This window comes from Cyprinus carpio, chromosome B25 (assembly GCF_018340385.1).
Source record: "Cyprinus carpio isolate SPL01 chromosome B25, ASM1834038v1, whole genome shotgun sequence".
In the NCBI taxonomy this organism is placed as follows: Eukaryota; Metazoa; Chordata; class Actinopteri; order Cypriniformes; family Cyprinidae; genus Cyprinus; species Cyprinus carpio.
In genome coordinates this window covers 4,510,350-4,532,693 of record NC_056621.1, presented here as the reverse complement: position 1 = coordinate 4,532,693, position 22,344 = coordinate 4,510,350, and the positions used below count along the sequence as shown (strand labels likewise).

The 22,344-nt window shown below is 33.5% G+C and overlaps 1 protein-coding gene across 3 annotated transcripts in view; it reads left to right on the top strand.

Moving 5' to 3' along the window:
- syt7a (synaptotagmin VIIa) overlaps positions 1–22,344 on the top strand; it is a 145,096-nt gene that overhangs the window by 115,575 nt on the left and 7,177 nt on the right. For all 3 annotated transcript variants that reach the window (XM_042753315.1, XM_042753314.1, XM_042753313.1), the window contains one exon: positions 1,496–1,612. In XM_042753315.1, coding sequence (XP_042609249.1) covers positions 1,496–1,612 — 117 coding nt within the window. The remainder of the gene's footprint in view (positions 1–1,495; positions 1,613–22,344) is intronic.

The window sequence follows — 22,344 nt, the reverse complement described above, 5'->3', positions numbered from 1 at the left end:
TAAACTGTTTTCAACTAAATATGTAACGTTTTATGCGTTTTGGCCATTCATTTACACGTCTACGGCATTTTGGTGGCTTTAAAACGATACTGTTATCATCTCAGTGTAAAACGTTACTTTAGTGTCATTTTCTACTGTGAAACAGTGGCCCGGGCCAGTACTGCCACCTTGTGGAACAACTGATTAGTGCAAAACCTAGTCAATACGACCTCTGCGTACAAAGTGCAACCTCTGCATGTTTGACCTTTTTGTACAAAGTACAAAAATCAGATGGTGCACGTGTAGTATGTGCATACTATTCTGATGACAAAATTTGCATCACAAGCAGTATGCACTGACCTTCGTGTAATAACACAGATGGCGATATAATAGGAATTACTTTCAGAATGATTTTTTTCCAGCTTATGAATGGTAAAAACATTGACAACCAATCAGAATCCACCTGACATTATAGAACAATTAAAGAACATTTATAGCGACAGACCATAAAAAACTGCAGCATACATATGATAAACTGAACATTATTAGTGTAGATGCCATTATATTTATCATTGTACTTATCCTTATAGGTATCATTCTTAGTGTGAACAGGCCTTAGAAAGGGATAGATCACCCAAAAATGCTGATTCTGTCATTTCCTCACTCTCAAGTTCCAAACATAGATATGTATATGTAGATGCCTCATTAGCGACTGTTTCTATGGGCCGCTATATGTAAGCCGTCCGCCATATTAGAAGGGTCAACTTAACGCCATTCACTATAATAATCAATGAATATTTGAAGATGCCTCAATCCTGCACAGCCGATGGTCTACGAACCCTTGAGTACCATGGCCGAGAGAACTCAATGAGCTGCAACTTAGAAAACACGTGCAAATGGAAAAAAATACCAGCAAATTAGTAAAACATCTTCGTCATTGACTATTATGGTGAATGACGTCAAGTTGACTGTTGATGGCGGACTCGTCTACATGCTTGTAGTGGTCAAATGAGGGATCTATGGTTCCAAACCTGTAGGACTTTCTTTCTTCTGTTGAACGCAAAAGATGTTATTTTAAATAGTTGCCAGTAGCCACTGACTTCCATAGTAGGGAAAAATACTGTGGAAGTCAATGGGGACCAACTTGAAACAACCTGGCGGTGAGTAAATAATGAATTTACTTTTGAGTGAACTATTCCTTTAAGAAAAGCTGTGTTACATCTCAAGCTGCAAGGTTTCTTCATATAACAACACAGAGACTGTATGTATATGTGCAACTGGCTGATGAGAAATCTAGAGAACGCATTAATATTAAAAAGCGCATATTTGTAAATCAGCTGCCATAAAACAGAACATGTGCAGTGTGGTCTGAGGAATTAGGGCTGATATCCCAAACTCAACAATAATAATATCTGCTGCCGACTAACAGTTTCTTCTTCTTGTGTTTCCTCTCACTCTCAACTCTTACTTTCTGCACTTTACTGCTCTCTCTTTATGTGTCATTTTCTTGGTGAAGGGAAGGAAAAATGGTGGTTCTCTCTCTCGCGATCGGATTGGCCGAGCAGGACGACTTTGCCAATCTGCCAGACCTACAGGAAGAACCACCCAGCCAAGAAACCCCTCCTGACAAGAGGTATCTGTCAGAGTGTGTGCATGTGTGTGCGTTGAGAGATGTATTATGTTTGACCAACCCACTGCAAGCGGTTGAGCGCCCGCCAGAGAGCATGGCATTGTAGGTAATACCCATCATAGTGTGGACTTGCCACAGGCTCAAGGGCAGCAGTTACAGCCACAGCGATGCGTTGTATTCTCGCTTGCTCTCTCTTTCAAGTCGTAATGAGAGACAGTAGTTTCTCTCAAGATCTGTTCCAAAACGCTAGTGAGCCGTCATGCTATCGACTGCCAGCATGGGCAGCCAAATCTCATAAGTGAGTTATTTGTAGTGCACTTCATAGACAGCAGCTTTGCATGGCAAGTGAACCTCACAAAAGAGCTCTACTCATGAGAACCAACTCTTAATTGACTGCGATAAAGTTTAACATTAGCATACTGGTAATCTAATGATGTGATACTCTAATAAACATAGGAGATACAAAGCGTGCACAAGTTTTGGGTAAAATGGATTTCAGTATTGATCTAATAAGAATTCATATAAAATTAATGCTCGAAAATGGCGCACAAGTAGTTAAAAAAATAGTTTGATGTTAGCATGTTGCTAAATAGCGATAATGGGACCTACAAGAGAAACAGTGTTTTTAAGTGATTATTGTAGTAGGATTAGCATGTTTACATATTCTAATAAGCCTTAAAAGTATGTTGCACATACAAATTACGAGTAAAAGTCCATTTTAACTATTTTACTGATTTTTTATTCTTTTTTTATGAAATCATGCTACTATAAGCTAACAGCACTATACTCAGCATAAAAATACATAGTACAGACACGTTCTGAGTAAACTTTTTAACTACTTGTATTTCAACGATTAGCAAACTACAGGAAACATGGTACTTTCAGTTGATTTTATCATAGCAAGGTTAGCATGTTCTCATGTTTACATTGTGATACTTTAATAAGCCTTAAAAGTATGTTATATATAAAAAAAAGTAAGTAAAATAATCAGAATCAGAATCAGAATCAGAATGAGCTTTATTGCCAGGTATGTTTACACATACGAGGAATTTGTTTCGTGACAGAAGCAGAAGCTCCGCAGTGCAACAGAATGACAGAAACAAAAAACACACAATAAAAGAATAAAAAAAACACAAAAAATACAAATCAGTAGGTAAGGAATGACAATATACAAATTGACAATTGTATGGCAGATATATTACGAGCAGTTATGTATGTACAGGTATATTATGTGCAAAAAAATAATAATTTAAGTGTACACTAAGTATGTGTGTTAGATAATAAGTATATGTGTCTGTAAAAATAAATAGTGTAATGTGTTCCACAGTTATTGTCAAATGTTCATTAGATGGATTGCCTGGTGGAAGAAACTGTTCCTGTGTCTGGCCATTCTGGTGCTCAGAGCTCTGTAGCGTCGACCAGATGGCAACAGTTCAAACAGGGAGTGTGCTGGATGTGAGGGGTCCAGAGTGATTTTGCCAGCCCTTTTTCTCACTCTGGATAAGTACAGTTCTTGAATAGACAGGAGGGTTGTACCCATGATTCTCTCTGCAGTCCGGACTACCCTTTGTAGTCTTCTGAGGTCAGATTTAGTAGCTGAGCTGAACCAGACAGTTACTGAAGTGCAGAGGACGGATTCAATGATGGCGGAGTAGAACTGTTTAAGCAGCTCCTGTGGCAGGTTAAACTTCCTCAGCTGGCGAAGGAAGTACAACCTCTGCTGGGCCTTTTTCACAATGGAGTCAATGTGAATGTCCCACTTCAGGTCCTGAGAGATGGTGGTGCCCAGGAACCTGAATGACTCCACTGCAGTCACAGTGCTGTTCATGATGGTTAGTGGGGGGAGAGCAGGGGGGTTTCTCCTGAAGTCCACGATCACCTCCACTGTTTTGAGCGTGTTAAGCTCCAGGTTGTTGAGAGTACACCAGACAGCCAGCTGATAATGATAATGAATCTTTTAGTTAGATTGAACTATTTTATCAATTATTTCCAGTATCGACGCTCTATTTACAAGAATACTAAAATTTATTACTGTTGCTTGATTGATTGATGCTACTAGGCTAACAATGCGATACTCAAATAAGCATCAAATACATAGTACACATGTTTTGAAAAAAAGTGCACACTTTAACTATTTGTATTCCAATAGTTTGATGCTAGCATGTGACTAAATAGCGATACTCATGAGAACTACAGGAGAAACAGCACTTTCAATTGATTGAATTGGAGCTTGACATTAGCGTGTTGTTGTGTTTACATTGCAATACTCTAGTAAGCCTTAAAAATATGTTTCACATACAAATGAGTAAAACAGCTGGTATTTTTATTTAAATTGAACTGATTTCATGAATTATTTTCAGTATCGATGTGATACTGAATGGTTTAAGAATGCTAAATCTGATTCTCTAAGAGTTTGATGATAAAATGCTACTAAGCTAACAATGCAACTCAAATTAGCATAAAAATACATAGTACAGATAAGTTTTGAATAAAATTGTGTATTTTAAACATACATTGCAGTAGTTTGATAGAGTGTTGCTAAACAGCGATGCTCATGAGATCTACAGGAGAAATGACACTTTCAGTTGATTTTATTATAGGAAGACGTTAGCATGTTATGTTTACATTACTATACTCTTAATAAGCTTTAAAATACGTTTCTCATACAAATGAGTAAAATAGTTCAGTCTAACTAAAATAATGACTATTTCAACAAATATTTTTAGTATTGACGCAAAACAGGTTCATTTACAAGAATACTAAAATTTATTGTGAAAGAGTTAATGATGCTAAGATAACAACGCAATACTCAAATTAACAAAAATACATATACGGACAAGTTCTGAATAAAATAGCGCATTTTTAACTATTTATATTCCAATAGTTTGATGTTAGCATGTGACTAAATAGTAATACTCAGGAGAACTACAGGAGAAACGGCACTTTCAGTTGATTTTATTATACTATGAAGTTAACGTTGTCAGTTTACTTTTTTACGTTTGATGCACTAATATGCCTTAAAAATATGTTGCACATACAAAGGAGTAAAATAGTCTGTTTTTATTTCAGTAAATAATTTTTAATGATACTTTTAGTATTAATGCAAAACAAAGTTGCTACAACAAAGTTTGATGATAACGTGCTAACGGCATAATACTCAAATTAGCATAAAGATACATAGTCCAGATTGATTTTGTGTACATTTGTATAGTTTTTACTGTGTATATTCAATATTTTCAATACGTAATTACATATAGTTGGCATCCACCATCTTAAAGTATTCACTTAAGTGTTTGTCACACTGTTTTCTTCGTGAAGGATGCAGTGCTGCCTTAGATTTGTGTCTAAATGAGGTTTCTTGCGGCTGTGTTATTTTCCACCTACCTTGTGGAACAGGGAATGCGCCGGATGAATGCTGTCTAAGTAGGCGTCTCGCTAGGTTTTGGAAGATGGCTTCAGAATGGCTGAAACTAAGTAAATGAACAAGCTGTACGTTCTGTTGTATTCTGCTAATAAGTGCTGAGCTCATTAATCATGCTAATGAGCCTTACCTTAGGCTAACGGCTGTTTGAACGCCATTGGTGGCTGTGTGGGCCAGAGCTCAGCCAACGTCTTGTGCGTGCCTTGTTTATTTCTGTTTTTGGCATTTTTATCCCTATTTGTTCTTTTTTCATCCTCTGACTTTAGCGTCAGATCCTTTTATCTCTGCTCTCCTCGAACACGTCTCTCAAGTTCACTATTTTTCCTCTTGTCTTTTTATGCTTTATGCTGTATATTTGTGCTCTCTCTTACTTGGTGTCTCATTAGTTTTACTTTTCCAGCTCTGATGTATGTTTCTGAATGGAAACTACTATGCAGCATGCAGCCTAAGTTGCATGTGAAACAGTGTGCATTATGAACCAATAAATATTTCAAATTGATTGCAGCATTGTCACATGACTTCACTGAATTCAGTAAATTATTATTTACATAAATACGTACAGTATATACACAAATTGTTTTTACATTTTTTACTGTAAATTTACTTGTAATTATAAATTAACGGTAAAAAACAGTTAACAAAATAACCATATTTACATTCAATATTTTGATATATATATATATAAATATATATATATATATATATATATATATATATATATATATATATATATATATATATATATATATATATATATATATATATATATATATATATATATATATAATACAGTTATATAAAATAAAAAATTTTTTTAAAATATTAAAAAATATAAATATAAAAATAAGTTAACAAACATTAAATATATTAACATTAAACATACATACATTTAATATAGTATGAGTACATATTTAAATATATAATAAGTATATATGTAAATATTTCTATATATTTTTTCTATATATTATAATTATTATAATTAATAATATTTTATATACGAAAATATGTATTATATATATATACTTATATATATATATATATATATATATATATAAACAAAAAAAAAACCTTGAAATATATTATAAATATTTACTATACTATATTAAAACATTTTTCTTAAAGATTACATATAACGGAAATGAAAAACATATTACAAAATAAATGTAAATATGGGTATTTTGTAAACTGGATCATTCAATATCAATATCAATATTCAGTATCAATTACAATATTTTGTCCCAAATTGTGATTAAAAATAAACTTAAAATCCGAATTTTTAGGAATTTTAAGGAACATTAACCTTTGATTCTCCTTTTTTTATACTTTTTTTTTTTTAATCAGGGTTTGAAAATGTAAAGCTGTTATTTTTTTTTGTACAAAGTTGAAATAAAAAATAAATCTAATTTAAAAATAACCATGTATTATTTTAAATATTTTATTAATATTTAAAGAATAAGTATGTGCAAATAAATGTGTATAAAAATATACATCTAAATTGTTATTTTTAAAAACAGATTCATTTTTAATTCAATTTAGTTTTTTTCAAATTCTGATAAAAAAAATTAAAAGGGTTTATGTTGATGCGGCTTCTGAATCTTTTCTCTGCAAATAAATAATTGAGCACAATGCATTGTGGGATCTTATGCTTCAAATTTTCTCCTGCACTTTTTAAGGGAAAATGGGTATACATTCAGAAAGTTTACATATTGTGCTCAGTATGCACATAACAGAAATAGTATTATGGTATTATTAGTGTATTAGAAATAGTGTATGGTATTTTGAACACGACCAGTGTGTTCCAGTTTGTTTTCCTGTGTGTGTGTGTGTGTGTGTGTGTGTGTGTGTGTGTGTGTGTGTGTGTGTGTGTGTGTGTGTGTGTGTGTGTGTGTGTGTGTGTTTTTGTGTGTGCACACGTTTGGTGAATTTCTCTCTGAGGGTTTTATATTATTTCGATTCATGCCTGTCACTTACATAAACATTCATTTATTAAACAGCATTGCTCTCTAGATAACACACAGCACACAGTCTGCCTACACCTCTCCAGGGAAATCCTCTCTGGCTAACCAGCGATCATCGCACAATGTTTTTGCGCTGGATAATGGCAGTGAGTAACAGTCTGAATTAGTTTTTGATCATTTAGAGGGCCGACGAGTGATCGCAGCTAAATTAGAGAAAGCAGTCGTGAGTGTCTCTCTCTGTATGGCATTATCAGTGTGATTTAGTGTGTTTGGTGGTGTGCCAGTGAGAGGAGGGAACTGACGCCGTGGTCAAAGCTAATTTACAGGCCTCTGACTGAAGTGGCGTAAGTCTCCTGAGATCGGCACTGACACACACTCGGATGCCTCTTTAAACGGCAAGAAAAACATTAGGGGTCGCCCTGATCACCATTAATATTACACAGACTGATGCAGGACTTCATTATGATGGAAACACCTGTAGTTCCTGTGCTGCTAGCGCCACCTCTGGTGAAGCCAAGTATTGTTGCTCTCAACTTAAAATACAATACACAGTACTGAGTACTGAGGCGATATATATTAGTGCTGTCAAATGATCAATTGTGATTAATCGCATCCAAAATAAAAGTTTTTGTATACAGTACATAATAATGTGTGTGTACTATGTATATTTATTATGTCTATATAAATACACACGTATGTATATATTTAAGAAAAATATAAGTTTATAAATGTAAAATATTTATATATAATATCAATTATATGAATAGAAATATATATGGAAATATTTTCAAAATACTGTATATACTGTATGTGTGTGTATTTATATATACATAATAAATATACACAGTATACACACATATGTTTGTGTGTGTGTGTAAGTAATATATATGTATTATCAATTCTAAAAATAGTTTAATTTATATTTATGTATATATTTTTAAATATGTATTTGAATATATATTAACAGTTATAATATTATATTAAAATATTACAATAAAACACATTTTGTAACTCTAAGATTAATACTCATACTCTCACTAATATAATCATTGTTTATGTGCTTGAGAAATAATACTTTAATGTATAATGTGTTTTGTTGATATCTTGTAGTGTAGCTAACTAGCTGCTCAAAATAGTAACTTTAACAGCAGTGTAACTACTCATTTATATAAAGCTGTTTCCAGCAGTTCAATACGTTTGGTGAACTTTCTCTTGAAACTCCACTTGACTCGTTCAGTATTTCTCAGATTTTCCGGGTGGCTTATTTGGTCTTTCTCTCTCTCTTTCGCCTCAAACACATTTTTTTTCTTCTTCTTCTTTTCTCTCATTCCGTGGTCAATTAGGGCTAGAGTAAAACTCAGCGCTCGCCAAACACACACACATGCAATTAACTCAGCCAGGAAGAGCAGGCAGACTAATAAGGAGAAGACACCGAGTGAAAGAAAGAGAGAGAGAGAGTGTGTCTGAATGGCCAAGCCTTCTAGCTGTTGGCACGTTCTTCTGGCCCATTTGCGGCTGCTCTGGAGGCTTGTGATTACCCAGAATGCACAGTGAATGAGAATCAAACAGGAAGCGGTCAGCACTGGAGTAGCAACATAGCTGCACTCAACTATTAAAGCAGGGGCAGATATAATGTGGAAAGCAAATGATCTTGGAGACGGAGATAATGTATTCACACACACGCAGGCTTTGAAGTGTGATCTGATGCTTGTATCTGTATGAAGTGCTTGAATCTGCATGAGCCAGATTACAGCTGCTGGATCACTGAGACACTGATGATCTCATGATGCCCGGCTCATAATTTACTCCAGCATCAAAACAACACAAATAAAATATTATTAGGGCTGTGAATTTAGTGTGTTATTTAGTAAATTAATTGAAAAAATATATTATTTAAAAATCTAATAATTATTAGAAATATATGTTTTTAATTACTTACTTGGAAGAGTATCTATTCAAAGTTGATTTATTTGCTACAAATTATATATTTTAGTGGCTTTACACAGTGAATAAATGCTGTTTATTAAAAAAATATTAATTACATTTTAAATCAATTATGAGTCCTAGATAAAAAAAAAAATACAACTGTTTATTGCTTACATTATTTTCATGAAAGTTATAGGCAAAACGAAAATTAATGGCTGGTTTCCTGAACATAAACTATAATATATTTTTGAAAATATTTATTTATTTATCCATCCATCCATCCAGGAATTTCTTTTATTTATTTATTTATTTTTGCATAAAGAACATGAAGCATGTTTTTAAGACTTTACATTATTTTCATGACAATTAAAGGTGAAGTAAAATAAAATACTTTTTTCTTTGCATAAAGAAAATGAAGCATATCTTATTTTAAAATTTACATTTTTTACATTATTTTCATGACAATTAAAGGTGAAGTGAAAACTAATAATAGGGTTCCTTTATTTATTTATACATATATTTGTTTGTTTATTTAAATGACTTTTTAAAAATTCAGTACAGCATATCTATCTATCTTTATTTACTTATGTATGCATTCATTATGTATTCAACATGTTATCTTTATTTGCTCATTTAAATGAACTGAAATTTAATTCAGTACAACAAATACTATTTTAATAAATTAGATTTACAAATAGCAAAAAATAAATAATATTATTTAATATAGCAGTGATTATTTTTCACATTACAGTGTGCTAAACATGCTTAATTATCATATAAACATATCTTAATACAGAAAATAATAATGGTCTTATTTTCCTAAAGCACAATGTAATTTCTTGTTCAGTTGAGTTAATGGTGGGCTGAAGTGTGACCCAGACGTGTTCCTGACAGGTTTCGTGTCATTCGCTCATGAGACAGTGATTCATATCAGGTCACACATACTAACACACAGCTTTTCTCTGCCATTTATCTGTTGATTCAAGCGTGTGGCACCTTTCTAGCGAGGCTTTGCTGTGGATCGGGGCTGAAGCTCACACTGTGATCATGGCATTTAGATTGAATGGATTTAAAAGCACACACACAGAGTATAAATGCTGTGAGACTCTCGACTGTGTCGTGTCAGAGAGAGGATCTTTGTGTTGTAAACCCAGCCCGAGGCTCTCAGACTCTTTATACTCCGTTAGTTTGAGTCTATGAATGAAACTCTTTCACGTTGTGTGTTGTTCTACTGTACATGCTGTAGACAGTGGAATACTAGTGTACTGCATACTGTGTGCGATATATATATTATATGCTGCCTATTGATGAAATTTGCACATCATAGTATATACATGCCATTCAAAAATTGGGGTCAGTGAGATTTTTTTTCTTATGTTTTTAAAGAAGTCTCTTCTGCTCATCAAGGCTGCATTTATTTGATCAAAAATACAGTAAAAACACTGAAATATTATTACAGTTTGAAACAACTGTGAGTATATTTTAAAATGTCGTTTATTCCTGTGATTCAAAGATGAATTTCAGCATCATTACTCCAGTCTTGTCAAATGATTCTTCAGAAATCAGGCTGATTTAGAGCTCAAGAAACATTTATGATTATTATCAATGTTGAAAACAGGTGTGATGCTTCATATTTTTGTGGAATCTATGATACATTAGTTTTGTTTTTTTCATTGATTCTTTGATGAATAGAAAGTTCAAAAGAACAGTTTTTTTTAAATAGAAATGTTTTGTAACATTATAAATGTCTTTACTGTTACTTTTGATCAAGTTTCAATGAATCAATGCATCCTTGATGAATAAAAGTATCAGCTGCTTTAAAAAAAAGATCTTAGTGAAACCATGCTTATTATAGTTAACTAAAACATATTACTTAAAATAAAATAAGCATTAACTGAAAAAAATAAAATAAAGCTACTTCTTATTGCAACAAGTTAATAAGGAAAGAATGTTCATTTTTATTTGTTTAAAACTGAAATAAATATTAATAAAAACAAAACATTTAAGACATTTTTAAAAAACTAAGAAAAAACTGCAAAATGAATACTTTAGCAAAAGTTAAAATTAAAATGCAAGATATATATGAAAAAATAATTTGAACTATTAATAAAACTAATAGTGTCTCAGTGATACTAATATATAAGTTGTACTGTATCTTTCAACACCTGCTGATGTTCATTCATGTTTATTTCACTCTGTAACTAAAGTGGAAGAGACTTGTGCTCCACACTGCCATTTAAACTGAAGCACATTAAACAGCATTTATTTTGTGAGAAAATGTGCAGGATTTGAAAGCTTATCAGAAGTGATAAAGCACAGAGCTCTTTGTGTATACTGGATGGGCGAGTCGCATGACAAATAATGTTTGGCGAAGGGAAATCAGTGGGCCTAGCTTGGATACAGCTGATCCAAACTATATGATTGCTCCATCAATTCTAAATTATGTATGTATGTTGCATACTGCAATGTTAGTATGCGTAGTATGTTGTTTGGAACACATCCGTACACACACACACACACACTGCTGTGCTGCATGTTGTTGGTGTTCTCAGTGGGTGTGATCTGGATTATAGTATCAGCAGGAATTAAAACCCCAGTGACAAAAGCTTGTTTCTTTATTGACTGTGTTCAGACTTACACACTCATGGCCTTAAACACACACACACACTCAGCGTGTGGGCGGCTTTTGTTAGACACGTCTAGCGTTGAGCAGATAACGGGACGCAGTGGTTTGTTGCTGTGAAAACACATATTGTTGCGGCCGTGCATTTGCATAAAAATGCATATCATTTGAATGATTATATAATGAGGTTATTTATGCAACTCTGTCGCAACCCACACACAACAATTCTGTGTTTGAATGTGGTTTACAGGCTTAGATTTATACAGCAGCATATATTCAGTTTGCACAAAGGTTTTTCCTCGGAGCTGCTTATAAAGTTAATCAAAGCTTTTGGCGCCAACAGCAGTTTTTTAAGGCTATTTTCCAACCTCTCTGACCCTTAACTTAAAACACAGCTAACTCAAACTGCACATACACCGATTTAAATAGACAGACCAAACAAGGATAATTAATAAGACACAGCTGAACCCAATGATGAAATCAAATCAGTAACTATGACAACGGGAAAAGAAAGTTACAGAACTGACACACACAGACACACAACAATACTATTTTATGTAATATATAATAAAATATTAACATGAATAATATTTTCTAAGTCTAAAAAAAAATCTACAAAATCTATAATCTATAAAATAATATATAAAATATTGTAATAAAATAAATATAATCTCTGTGTGTTTGTGTGTGCTAATGATTGACAAATTTTCTTCATTTTCTTTTACAATATATAATAATAATATAATTATATATATTCAAAATTTCTATATGTAATTTCTATATTATATTTTTATTTACATGTTGTTTTACATAAATATTATACTTCAAATTATTTATATTATATATATATATATATATATATATATATATGCATTTACATAATATTCTTTGTTATAATATAATAAAAGATTAATGTAAATAATATATCAATAAAAACATTCATATGCACGGTATACAGAATAATACAATTTATTAAAATATATCAATAAATTAATTAAAATTATAAATGAATAAAAGTAATGAGATTAAAAACAATTAAATTAATAAATTAATAAAAAATAGACTATTCAGTATTTTCAGGAAATGTTAATGTTCGACTAATGATTTTTTGCATGTGTGTTTTGTGCAAGAGTACCTGAGAGCAGGATTCCTCCAGAAGCCGTCTCGAGCATCAGTGTGATGAACTAACAGTGTGACTCGAGTAGAAGCAGCTACTAGTGACAAACAGCTGTCGAGACGAGCCCCTGCGGCCCGGTCAAACTCCTGCAGAATAATGGAGCTGTCTGAGCGTGTGTGTGTGTGTGTGTAGCTTCCAGCACTCCACTCGAGTAGATCATCTTCTGTAACTAGCTGTAGATAGTGAGAGAGCGCAGTGTGTGTTTAAAAGCAGGTGAACGAGTGGCTGAAGTGAAGGGAACAGAACAGGCTTCAGGATTTAACTGGCTGACTTTGCAAAAAACATCATAGTCTTTCATGATTCACATGGCCTGCAGTCTTTGTTAAGGTGTTGTGAGGGGCTTCTAAAGTGGTCCAGGTCTTTGCCTTGCATCCCTCATTCAGTGTAAGTCGTTGGGATTTTATCATTCCCGCCTGGAGCACAAACTGTAGCGTGCTGAAGTTTAATATGTGCTGTTAAGGTTTGTTCACATCACTAACCCTATATGAGCAACACTAGTGATGCATAACTGAGCAGACACCTATGAATAGTTGACAGAGAAGCTGTTTTGACTTCTTTTTTTATTGAGATTCTACTTTCATTTCTTATTAGACTTTTTGACTAGCTCAAGCTGGAATCTGTGCAGAGTGTATGTTAATATGTATGTGTCCATTAAAATTAAAATCTGATTTAGATATTTATGAACAATTTACTTGGAATTTAAAGTATATAAATCAATAAATTATACAACATGATAATATTTGAATATATAGCATGTTTATGTAAATGTAAGTGTACTTTTTTACTTTTTAGCTTTGTTTTTAAGGTTTATTAATGCATGGGTAGTACAGTATACTGTATATATATATCACATTAATTTCGAATGTAAGTACTATATTTAACAATATTACAATTTAATATTGTTTGACATAATTATATTTATGTAAGCAAGTCAAAAAACTTGCAATTTAAGATGTACTGTATGTTTGCACTGCATCTCTAATTTTTTTACATTTATGTTTTAATGTAGTTAAATATTAAATTGATTTAATATGATTACTATTTAACAATATTACAATTTGTTTAATATAGTAACTATATTAAAACCACAAATCAATAAATAAGTTTGCATGAGATGAGCAGTTACATAATTGTTTTGTAAAAGTTTGCCAAGCATCTCTAATTTTAGGGTAATAATGTTTAACATTTTATTAAAAAAAAGTGATTTAATATTAAATTGTTGTTAATTACTGTATTTAAAAATATTATCATTTAATATTGTTTAATAAAGTAATTATATTAAAACACAAGCCAATAAATAAGCTTGCATTATAAGATCAGTAGTTACATAATTTTTTGTTTGACAATTTTTTTAACATTTATGTTTTAATGTAGTTAAATATTACATTTTTAAAAAATAGAATTACTATATTTAAGAATATTATAATTGAATTTGGTTTAATATAGTAACTATTTAAAAACATAAATAAGTTTGCATGAGATAAGCAGTTACATAACTGATAACAATAACATAATACATAATAATGCTCGTTTAAAAAAGTGGTTTAATATTACATTGTTGTTAATTGTTTAATATAATAATTATAAAAAGACAATTCAAGAGATGAGGAGTTATTAATATATACACTCACCTAAAGGATTATTAGGAACACCTGTTCAATTTCTCATTAATGCAATTATCTAATCAACCAATCACATGGCAGTTGCTTCAGTGCACTTAGGGGTGTGGTCCTGGTCAAGACAATCTCCTGAACTCCAAACTGAATGTCAGAATGGGGAAGAAAGGTGATTTAAGCAATTTTGAGCGTGGCATGGTTGTTGGTGCCAGACGGGCCGGTCTGAGTATTTCACAATCTGCTCAGTTACTGGGATTTTCACACACAACCATTTCTAGGGTTTACAAAGAATGGTGTGAAAAGGGAAAAAAACATCCAGTATGCGGCAGTCCTGTGGGCGAAAATGCCTTGTTGATGCTAGAGGTCAGAGGAGAATGGGCCGACTGATTCAAGCTGATAGAAGAGCAACTTTGACTGAAATAACCACTCGTTACAACCGAGGTATGGAGCAAAGCATTTGTGAAGCCACAACACGCACAACCTTGAGGCGGATGGGCTACAACAGCAGAAGACCCCACCGGGTACCACTCATCTCCACTACAAATAGGAAAAAGAGACTTCAATTTGCACGAGCTCACCAAAATTGGACAGTTGAAGACTGGAAAAATGTTGCCTGGTCTGATGAGTCTCGATTTCTGTTGAGACATTCAGATGGTAGAGTCAGAATTTGGCATAAACAGAATGAGAACATGGATCCATCATGCCTTGTTACCACTGTGCAGGCTGGTGGTGGTGGTGTAATGGTGTGGGGGATGTTTTCTTGGCACACTTTAGGCCCCTTAGTGCCAACTGGGCATCATTTAAATGCCACGGCCTACCTGAGCATTGTTTCTGACCATGTCCATCCCTTTATGACCACCACGTACCCATCCTCTGATGGCTACTTCCAGCAGGATAATGCACCATGTCACAAAGCTGGAATCATTTCAAATTGGTTTCTTGAACATGACAATGAGTTCACTGTACTTAAATGGCCCCCACAGTCACCAGATCTCAACCCAATAGAGCATCTTTGGGATGTGGTGGAACACACAGTAACTATATATATATATATATATATATATATATATGGCTTGTGTTAGAACTAATATTTTTTATTTAAATTTGACATTTTTTTAAAAAAAAATTTAAATATAATTTTTAATATATTTTTTTCTAATCTCTAAACCTCTAAATCTGTTCTTTTACTTGACTCTTTTAATAGAAAAAAAAGTGAAATATTTTGCATTTATAGAAAGTAATTAATTGTGTTAAAATTATTATTATTATTCATACACTGAGGGGGAAAAAGAGCAGCTTGGACATTGTGCGAAACATCTCCTTTTGTTTTCTACAGTAGATCGAAAGGTTTTGTAACTACATGAGATGGAGTAGATGATTTTTATTGTCGGCTGAACTATTCCTTAAAGGATTTTGATAGCAAACTTGGTGTGTATTGCCCAGGAGCATCAGATTTAATTGAGCTGTTCTGCTGTGCTCGAGCACATATTAGATCAGTGTGTGTGTTTATAGTGTGTGTTTGTGTTCAGTGTGAAGGGCCACTCTCCGAAAAAATACAACAAGCTAACAACAAAGTGAGTGAGCGAACATCAGTGTGTGTGTGTTTTTAAATGCAACATGTGTGTTGTACTGGACAGGCTTTGACTTTTGTCTGGAAAGGCCCGTTGCATCTCACACACGCGTGAAGTAATTGAGTTATTGTGGTCGCTCTCATGCCGCTGTGCATTGTGGGTTGGTTATGTAATCATCTCCAGTACGCTGTGTGGATGTGAGATCGGCGTGATTGTGCGTTGTGTGTTTCTAATGGGAATCTGTGTAGAGAGGAGGCAGCTCTCTCTCCAGCCTGGACGCCTGGAGGTGCGTGCGTTGCTTCCCGGGGCAGGTAAACACAGGATAGTATAACAGGTCACGGTGAACCCCAAAGCGGCCCGCCTCTGAATGTGTGTGTGTGTGTGTCAGCGAGGCGCTCACCTGTACCTGTCATATATCCTTCTCCTCGTCTGCTGTTTGTGCACTATGGTCTCCTGTTTGCTGCCCTCCATCCCTCACACACACACACACACACACACACACACACACACACACACACACACACACACACACTCTCACCGTCCCTTGGTTGCTATGCCAACAGCCCACTTTCGAGGTGAGAGCGCTTGGAAGAGCATATTCCAGTTGTCGGGGGGGGGGAATCCGGGCTCTGCGTGCCCCCTACTGGCCGATACACACACCTGCAGACTGCCGATCCATGCATTAGTAATCATATATGCATTCATCATGAATATATAACATCTACTCCATGTGTGGGAGATGTTTGTACACCTCAGCGCAGGAGAAATCTTCTGTTTCTCTCGGTTTTGTTTCTCCTTGTGCTGTCCTGCGTGCTGCTTTGTGAAAGAGGAGTAGAAAGTAGAGCCATTTGACACTTAAAGTCGCACGTTATGGACTGAACATACTGAAGTGCGCAGATGTAAAAGGCTAGTGCAGTGCAAATGCGTCACAACCTATTTTACTTCTGTAATGTCATGTATTTTCGAGTGAATCAGGATATTTATTTTATTAACTTAATATGAATACATTTTATATTTATTGTTAATGTATTGTTAATTTATTTAAAATAATTATTTAATTTAATTCAGTATTTAATTACATTTATTTAAATATTAATTAATATTCAGTTATTTTTATTTAATTTATTTCAAATAAACATTGTAAATATACATAATTATTATAAAATAAATATTTTATTTAATTCATCACTTAATTGTCATTTATAAAAATATTAGTTAATAAAAATGTTATTATTTTAAATGAAATTACAAATTAAAATGCATATTTAAATTAAATATTATTTGATTTTACCAGCTAAAATAAACATATTGGCTCATTGCTTTTATAAAATGGCAACAGTTTAATTTGTATAAATATTAATTGATTAATTAATATTCAATTATTTTAAATAAATTCAATCAAATTAAATATGATTTTATTTTATTAAAAAATAAAATAAAAAATATATTATTTATTATTTAGCAACTAAAATTAACATCGGCTTATTGCTTTTAAAAGATGGCAACATTATCAACATTACATAAAACAAAAGTGTTCAGTGCCTACATGTATTTTTTTTTAAATGACACTTATTTTAATATAGTCCATTAGATCATTAGATTATAGGCATCGAAGGCTCATTAATATAAATGTAATTAATGTACTTTTATATGTGTTCTGCTGTTTTACAACTACTTCACAAGTGGATCAGATTTGAGAGCCAGAATGATGCATTTTCTAAACAGATTTGAGTCCTGTACTGTTAAAAGATTTATGAAGATGATATTTATGTTGGCATGTAGGATGACAGCTAAAGTTAAACAGGTTACTGAGCTAAACTTTAAAATAACCTGCAGGCGAGTCACACGTCTACAGTGAATGAATAATTCAGGCCTCAGAGAAGCGTCGACATGTCCTTTATCTGCCCTCGATCGATAGCCAAGGACATGAAAGCAGAGACAGACAGAGAGATACAGAAAGAGAGAGAGTTGTTTCTCTTTTCTCTGTCCTCATTTCACCTGTTCTCGCTCACTGCTGAGGGGCTTTCATAACACCTCAGTCATGGAATTATCATGACATTTTTAGCTTTTCTAACTACTGATTTGTTATCATTTGCATTATATTATGCATTAATGTTAGTTATTGATTGCATAGTTGTTTATGTGTCTGTAAAGGCTGAAAACACCCGTCATACACCACCCACTCAAGTTCTGCTCCTTTATTAGTATTTACATGTATTTACAAGTATTTGCTTTCAGCTGTTGGTTAATGTACACTACCGATAAAAAGTTTTTTTTATTTTTTTTATTTTATTTGTTAAAGAAATTAATAGTTTTTTCAGGAACAGTGCATTAAATTGATCAAAATTGGCAGTTATAAATGATCAACATTGATAATAATCAGAAATGTTTCTTGAGCAGTAAATTATCATATCAGAATTATTTCTGAAGATCATGTGACACTGAAGACTGGAGTAATGATGCTAAAAATACAGCTTTACATCACAGGAATAAATTACATTTCAAAATATATTCAAATAGAAAACAGTTAATTTAAATTGTAATAATATTTCACAGTTTTACAGTTTTGTTTTGTATTTTTGATTAAATAAATGCAGCCTTAGTGAGCAGGAAAAAAACATAAATCTTACCAACTCCAAACTTTTGAATGGTAGTGTCAGACAAATGTTTATAAAAAGAACTGTTTAAAATGACATTTGTAATTAGTTTTTTTAGAGGTTTATTTTTTATATATAAGTTTTAAAACTTCACATCTCAAGATGTTTGTTTATTGTTTTCGATCAGATCAAAAGTTAGAGACTTTTTAGATCGACAGTCATTTAGGTCACTTGTCGTGTAAATCAATAATACAGTGAAATATCAATACATTATCAATGTTCTGTCCCAAACTTATTCCGATACTTATTCTTAAACTTAGTCCAAAATACTACTATGGTCAACTGTTGCTTTGTTACTTTCAAATTCTTTTTATTTTTAATATCAGCTTGGGTGCTTTGTATTCAAACGTTTATGGTAATTAGCGTGTTTATGATGTGTAAATATTAATGTCAATAAATAAAGATAGTACTATGTTTTATTGATCCTTTTTCAAAGCTGAAAGCACTAGCGGCCAGCTGTTGCTATGCTTACCTCCTGCAGCTGTTAAAGTCAAACTTTTACTACAGCATCGTTTGAAACAGCGATTGAAAAGTTTCTTTTGAGATATGTTGAATTAAAGATGTTTTTTGTTTTTCCATTTTTTAAGACTCTCCAGAGGAATAGTTCACCCAAAAATGAAAAATTGTCATCCATGGTGTAGATGAGTTTGTTTCTTCGTCAGATTTGGAGAAATGTAGCATTCCATCACTTGCTCACCAATGGATGCTCTGCAGTGAATGGGTGCCGTCAGAATGAGAGTCCAAACAGCTGATAAAAACATCACAATAATCCACAAGTAATACCATCCACTCCAGTTCATCAGTTAACATCTTGTGAAGCGAAAAGCTGTACGTTTGTGATAAACAAATCCATCATTAAGACTTTTAAATGTCACTTCTAGACAAAATACGAGTCCATAATCCATAAAAACCTCCTGAAAAAGTCTATCTCCTGTTGTCCTCTCACATCAAAACACCAACATATTTGTTTAGAACTGCTTGTAAACGGCGCTTGATTTGTGCATATATCTCTCCTGATTCAGACTAGATGACTTTTTCACTGCAGGAATTGTTATTATGGATTATGGACTCATATTTTAGCTGGGAGTAACAGTTTTAAGTTAAAACGTCTTAATGATGGATTCGTTTCTTACAAACATGCAGTTTTTCTCTTCACCAGACATTAACTGATGAACTGGAGTGGTGTGGATTACTTGTGGATTATTGTGATGTTTTTATCAGCTGTTTGACTCTCATTCTGACGGCACCCATTCACTGCAGAGGATCCATTGTTGAGCAGGTGATGTAATACTACATTTCTCTAAACCTGATGAAGAAAAACTCACCTACATCTTGGATGACATGAGGGTGAGCACATTTTCAGCAATTTTTTTAATTTCTAGGTGAACTATTATTTACCTTTAATAGGGTTCAAACCTTAAATGAGCTTTCAGACGCTAAAACTCACTCCTGCTTGCTGTCGTTATCATTTCTCCATCTGTTCTCCTTCCTTCACCGTTCACACCATCTTCATGGCAGCTGAATGTGTGTGGGTTTAATAAAATCAGACTAACAAGGACACTTAACTCATTAACAGATTCAGCCAATCAGTGCTGCATTCAGCTCACAATTAACCAATTACTGACACCGATCATGAATATTGATGAGGATCTGTTTCTAAAGATTTTTAACCCCTGTCTCTCTCCCCTCCCGAGCTGACCTCATGTCTGTCTGTCTCTTGTGCTTTGCCTGCTCAGTGTTTTTTGTCTCCGCTCCGGCTACGTCTGTGTGTCTTCAACAACACGGCCACGATGCTTCCGGCTTTTGAGGAAATAAACCAAGAACCAAGGATGTTTTCCTGAAACAGATGTGTTGACAGACAGACGCTTCATGGTTTGTGCGTAAAGCTCCCGGACCTCAGCCGCTCTCTTTAGACTGGTGGGGATACAGCTGGGAATATTATTTATTTAGTTATTTAGGCACAGTTCATCCTAAAATAACACTTCTGTCCTCATCCACTCACCATCGTATTCTTTTCTGTTGGACACAGAGTTATTTAGAAGAATGTCCAAACTGCTTTTTTTTGTTTTTCTGTACAGCGAAAAGCTCCAAAAAGGACACAAAACAACCATTTTAAAGGGATCTGAATGAACACAGCTGTTATGTGTTTGTGATGCAATTTTATTTTATTTTATTTTTCAAAATGATTTTCAGTGAATAGTGATTTAAATGTCAGTATTCTCATTTATTTATTGATTTATTTATTTGTTGTCCACTTTTGGTTTAATGCAAAAAGTGTTTCATTGAATAGTGATTTTGAAGAGTGTATTTCAATGCTTTTTTTTATTTGTTTTAATATTATTATTTATTTTTATGGTGATTTAAATTTCAGTGTTTTGTATTGTTTTATTTTTTATTGTTTAATTTTTATTTGCATGTCTGGCTGTATGCAAAAAGATAGTGAATTGCGAATAATTGAATTTTCATCATTTCATTTTATTTTATTCATGATGCCCATCTGGCTGTAAAGCAAAATAATTTTCAATGAATATCAATTCAGATTTAAGTGTTGTATTTTATTTTGGAGATTCACGTCTGGGTTATGCAAAAAGAACTTCAGAAGAAAACCTTAGTGCTTTTTATTTTATTTTATTTTATTTATTTTTTTATGGTGCACTTTTGGCTGTATGTGAAAAGATTTTTTAATAAATAGCGATTTAAATTTCAGTGCAATTTTTTTATGCCTGCCAATATGTAAAATGTAGCTATTTAAACTTCATTGTTTTATATATATATTTGTATCCTTCTCGCTCTAAGCATAATATTCCTAGTCAAAAGTGATCTAAATTTCAATTATTCTATATTATTTAATTTTGTGGTTCACTTCTCACTTTATGCAGATTCAGATTTCAGACTTTTTCCTCATAAAGCTATCGTTTGACTTCTGAAGGCTTTGAACATAGTGCATAGTTCATATGGACTACATTTTGGTGCTTTTATGTGCTTTTTGAGCTTGACAGCTGTGGTCCCCATCCACTTTCATTGTATAGACCATTATAGAAAGGGAACATTCTTCAAACTATCTTCTTTTACGTCCTACAGGTTTGGAACGAAACAAGGGCGAGCCGTTTGCCATTTTTAAGTGTACTATCCCATCAAACCCAGAGCAAAGCATGACACTGGCTGTCCCTGCCAGTCTAAAGACAGTCCCATCCTCCCGAATGCCTCTCTTTTACCTCCTGCTCTCTGTGTTCAACTGTATGTGCCATTTGCTGTGTTCCTTTACACTATTTGTTTACTCCTTCTCTCTCTTTTGTCTTTCCAGCGCTCATTTTCTCTCTTTCTCCTCAAAGCTTCACCTCTCTGGAAACCAAACGCTTCCTTCCTGGTCTCTTTGTCTTTCTTTTCCGTGGTTGGTTTTCTGTAAAACTAATCTCTGTACGTGCTTTCGTTTAACTCTCCTTTCTTTCTCTCTTTCTCTCTGACTGACTGCAGGGTTTCTTGTCTCTCCAGGCGTCTCTCTCTCGCTCTCTCTCTCCTGCAGCTGTGCTGGTTTGGTTGACGTCTCTCTCATGGTTTTGTTTGACTCTCCAGTCATGCGAATAATCTTCTGCCTTTCCATCACAGAAAAAGTGTCTCTCTTCCACTTACGCTGTCTTTTGTCTCTCTTTCTTCCTCCAGCTGTTACCGTGTCTCAGTTTCGTCTGTATTCACGTGTCGTCTTCGTGGCTTTTCTATGTTCATCCTGTAGTTGTTTTGTTGTGTCTCTCTCAGTTTCTCTGTTTGTATCTGAACTGTGTCTGATCA